Source organism: Salvia splendens, chromosome 2 (assembly GCF_004379255.2).
Source record: "Salvia splendens isolate huo1 chromosome 2, SspV2, whole genome shotgun sequence".
NCBI lineage: Eukaryota > Viridiplantae > Streptophyta > Magnoliopsida > Lamiales > Lamiaceae > Salvia > Salvia splendens.
Genome location: NC_056033.1, coordinates 42,111,254 through 42,115,653, shown reverse-complemented (window position 1 = coordinate 42,115,653; position 4,400 = coordinate 42,111,254). Strand labels below are relative to the sequence as shown.

The 4,400-nt window shown below is 41.8% G+C and overlaps 1 protein-coding gene across 1 annotated transcript; it reads left to right on the top strand.

Annotated features, from left to right (window-relative positions):
- Positions 1-967: 967 nt before the first annotated feature.
- LOC121767113 (heat stress transcription factor A-7a-like) lies at positions 968-2,787 on the top strand. The gene is made up of 2 exons (XM_042163309.1): positions 968-1,420; positions 1,891-2,787. The coding sequence occupies exons 1-2, from the start codon at positions 1,148-1,150 to the stop codon at positions 2,584-2,586; spliced, it is 969 nt and encodes a 322-aa protein (XP_042019243.1). The 5' UTR covers positions 968-1,147; the 3' UTR covers positions 2,587-2,787.
- The last annotated feature ends 1,613 nt before the right edge of the window (positions 2,788-4,400 follow it).

Below are 4,400 nucleotides of genomic sequence, written 5' to 3'. Positions count from 1 at the left end.
TTGGAAGTTGACCTTAATTCTTAAAAACTTCCATGACAAACATGTACTAACAAACTTTTATGATTTTGCTTAATTAGTCAACAAATATATTTGTCGTTTTTTCCTGATCTGCTAATAATTTTGCTTTGCAGCTATTTTGGTCAATTCATATGGAGTACTAGTATAAACTATAATCAACTACTACAAAAATAAATAATTTAAGATTTCCAATAGTAGAAAATGTCTAGTTCAAAACAAGACCGTTTGATAAAATCAGAATCAGACCGCATTTTTTTTTTGAAATAAAAACCATCTCTCATATGTTGAATGAAAACTAGCTTGCATACCCATTTTTACCGGTCAGAATCATAAACAATGATTTACCACTGATTTCAACAAGAAAATCACATAAAACAAAAAAAAAATTTATTAAAACCACCAAAAATCAAAACTAGTTACTACATTTTTAATTTCTTTAAAACCAAAATCGACAGTTCCACGCCCATAATTCCAAATTACCACCCTTGGATGTTGCGAAAAGATAATCTCGAAAGACTAACATGGCCCTTAAAGTAATAATCAATCAATTATATTAGTACTCTACTATTATACATTATCATTAAAGCACCTTACATCATATTTAAACACATAACTCCCAACACCCATTTATATATTCGAAAACGAAATATATTTATATAATAGAAAGTGAGGTGGAGGTTATCCTGATGTCAAAGTGGTCCCCACCCAATCCACCAATCACAGCCCCCCAATCCATTACTCTAAATCCATGCCACCTCATCTCCCCTACCCCTCAATTCCCTCCAGAAGTTTCCACTCCACCAATCCTAGAACCTTCTAATTAAAATAAAAAAAACAACACTAAAATATTGCAAGTTGCAATGGAAGGTTCAATCCAAAACCTCCATTTCTAGAACTTTCCAAGATAAATATCTACCCTCCCTTCCTATATAAACAAGGAAAATCCCCAATCACTAGCGAAGCATCTTCTTCCTGTTCACACTCACTCCCATCTTCTTTAACCGTTTTCTTTCCAAAACAGAACACAACTGAAAAAAAAAATCAAATCTCACAGCTGTCTGATTTTCTTTCCCTAATCGGAAATTCATGTTTTCCTCTGCTTTTCGGTTAAATCGCGTAAGTGAAATAGATGTTTCCGGTGAAGGAGGAGTATCGAGGAGACTCTTCGTCGAGCGATGCGGCGCCGATGCCGATGGAAGGGCTGCACGAAATGGGGCCGCCGCCGTTCCTGACGAAGACGTTCGACATGGTCGACGATCCGGCCACGGACGGCGTCGTTTCGTGGAGCAGAGGAGGCCACAGCTTCGTCGTGTGGGACCCGCACGCCTTCTCCTCCTCTCTGCTCCCTCGCTATTTCAAGCACTCCAACTTCTCCAGCTTCGTCAGACAGCTCAATACTTATGTAAGTAAAATCCCCCTTTTTCTTCTCCTGTTTTCGATTTGATTTTGATGAGAAGGAAGAAAGAGATAATGTGTCTGGTCAATCAGAATTGCATAAATCCATCTTTTCTGCAATTGCGATTAGTGTCGAATCAAAATTGCATAAATATGTCATTTTCTGCAATTGTGATAAGCTGGACACATCTGCATTGTATCCGAACCATCAAATGAATCGGATGTGTGTCTAGTCAATCAGAATTGCAGAAGTCTATCTTTTTCTGCAATTATGATAAGCTGAACACGCTGCATAAGCTTCAAATTTATACTCAGGAATATATGTTTTTAAATAAAGTTTGTTGTTCTTGTTCCTCTTCATAAAGGTGTTGATAGAAGATGATGAGAAGCTTCAAAATCCAATTCAAGAAAAAAGGTACTAACAATTTCACCAAACTCAAGAAAAAACTAAGGGGGAAATGTGATTGATTGGTGCAGGGGTTTAGAAAGATCGACACAGACAAGTGGGAATTCGCCAACGACGCATTTCTGAGAGGCCAAAAGCATCTGTTGAGGCACATAACTCGAAGGAAGACGAGCCCCCCAAAGGCCCAGTCCGCCGACCCAGAGGTGGACGGGCTGCGCCGCGACCGGGTGCTGCTGGTGATGGAGCTTGTGAAGCTCCGTCAGCAGCAGCAGGCGACGCGGGCTCACCTCCAGCAGATGGAGCTGAGGCTGCAGAGCACGGAGAAGAGGCAGCAGCAGATGATGAGCTTCTTGGCGAGGGCGATGCAGAATCCCGAGTTCATCCATCAGTTGGCTAATTACAGGGAGAGGAGGAAGCGGGAGGTGGAGGAGGACGCCGGGAAGAAGCGGAGGAGGGCGGTCGAGGGGTCGTCAGGGTGGGGGGCGGTGAAGGCGGAGCCGGTGGAGTATTGGGGGGGCTTGGCCCCCTCGGAGCTGGAGGTGCTAGCGATGGAGATGCAGGGGATTGGGAAGGGGAAGGGGGAGGAGGTGGAGGCGGACGAGGTCGGTAACGAGCTCGACGACGGGTTTTGGGAGGAGCTACTTAGTGAGGGGTTTGATGAGGAAGTAGGTTTGGGTGATGGTGGTGAAGATGTGGAGTGTGGAGGGGAAGATGTGAATGCTTTGGCTCATAGGTTAGGCTTCTTGGCTTCACCTCCTTGGAGATAGTGTCTGACTGACAAGGTAATTTCGGACAAGTTTAGTTTCGAGCAATGATTTAATCTTCAGCAACCAAATATCCAAAAAATTAGATGCCACAGGTTTAGATCTAAAATGGCCGTTTTTTTTTGTTTTATGGTAAAATATCATATCGTTTGTTTGATTATGTTTGTTATGTTTACAATTTTATTCACATTTTATATCCCTTAAGTTCTATGCCATTTTGCCTGATTATATAAAGTTAAGTAACTTTTTCAGTTTTTATATTTTAATCAGAGTCTTTCAAAACTGAAACTAAATAACTGAGTGAGTCTTAGCTTATTTTACTCGTTCATGGAAACAAATGTTCCATTAATGGTACATACAAAGAAATATTACGAAATACGGAGTATATGATTTCTATAAAAGTGTCTGTCATGTGATATTATCATTGGTTCACTACTAATTATGAGTAATCCGATTTAGGACAAGATTCCACATTTTACAAGTGTCGAATAAATTGTACTCATCAATCATCAATCATATGATACTTCAATTTGGCTCCATTTTGCATTTTCAAAGTAGGTAGGTGGTATTTTGTGTTTGACACGACACGTGTAGTGCTGCAAATTGCAACAACCTTAACTATCAACATAGTACTTTTGAATTCTAATATAGTTTAAACTTTAAACGTTTCATTTTTACACATTCATTTCTAACTAGTCAAACAGAAGAAGTTGACTAACAAATGCAATTCTGTCTGCAAAATGGTAGCATCTTGATACTTCGTACTCAAAATCAATGATCGAAATCACATTATCTAGTTCCTGACTCCTTCATTAAAATATTAAAATCATGATATCAGAGCATCCGCAATGGGCGGACGATGGCACGCCCGATGGCGCGCATCGTCCGCGCCATCCATCGTCCGCACCCATTGCGGGTGCGTGCCATAGGGCGCGGACGATAGCGGCGCCCTATACTTCGGTCGCGGAGGATAGCGCGGACGATGGCCATCGTCCGTGCCATCGTCCGCCCCATTGCGGCTGTCGCGGACGATGGCCGCGGACGATGGTCATCGTCCGCCCCATTGTGGAGGTTGCGGACGATCGACGCGGACGATGACACGCGGTTTTAAATAGAACATCGTCCGCGCCATCGTCCGCCCCATTGTGGAGGTTGCGGACGATCGACGCGGACGATGACACGCGGTTTTGATTTCCTATTTAAATCTCGTTTCTCATTCAGTTGTGCATACGAACATATCGACTATCTCTTTACATATTCTCTCTCTACATCCAACCAAAATGAATCTCGGTGACACCAATAGTTCTAGTTCGTCTGAATCCGGTGGTTCGCTTGACGAAGCATTAGATGCAGCCGTTGAAGAGGCCAGGCGGCATGCTATGCGCGGGCTCGTAACCGCCGTCGCTGAGTTTGCGTTTTTTTTTAATTCGCATTGTAATGTATTAATTTTTATTAAATGAAATGAAGTTTTTGAAATTCGTATTTTAATGTATTAATTTTTTTAAAATTCGTATGGATTTTGTAAATATTAAAAAAATGATGACGTGGCGCGCCATAGGGCGCGCCTTAGGGCGCCCCACTGTAGGTGGGGAGGTAGGAGGATAAAACTGCTGACGTGACGCGCCTTAGGGCGCCCCATTGCTAATGCCCTCAAGTGAGTATCTAAACGTCTTAAAATCTCGATACTTTATACTTGAAGTCAATTATCAAGATCACAATATCTAATAATTTGATCTCCCTCGCTAAAGAATCGAAAGCACAATATCAAAATTTGAGACTTTTCCATGTTTGAAAGTAAAAATTCTAAGAATAGTAGC

What these genes read in the sequence shown, in the direction of transcription:
- LOC121767113 (XM_042163309.1), top strand. Translation starts at nt 1,148, where the DNA reads ATGTTTCCGGTGAAGGAGGAGTATCGAGGAGACTCTTCGTCGAGCGAT. An exon ending in TCAGACAGCTCAATACTTAT is followed by an intron (nt 1,421 to 1,890) that starts GTAAGTAAAATC and finishes TGATTGGTGCAG; the next exon opens with GGGTTTAGAAAGATCGACAC.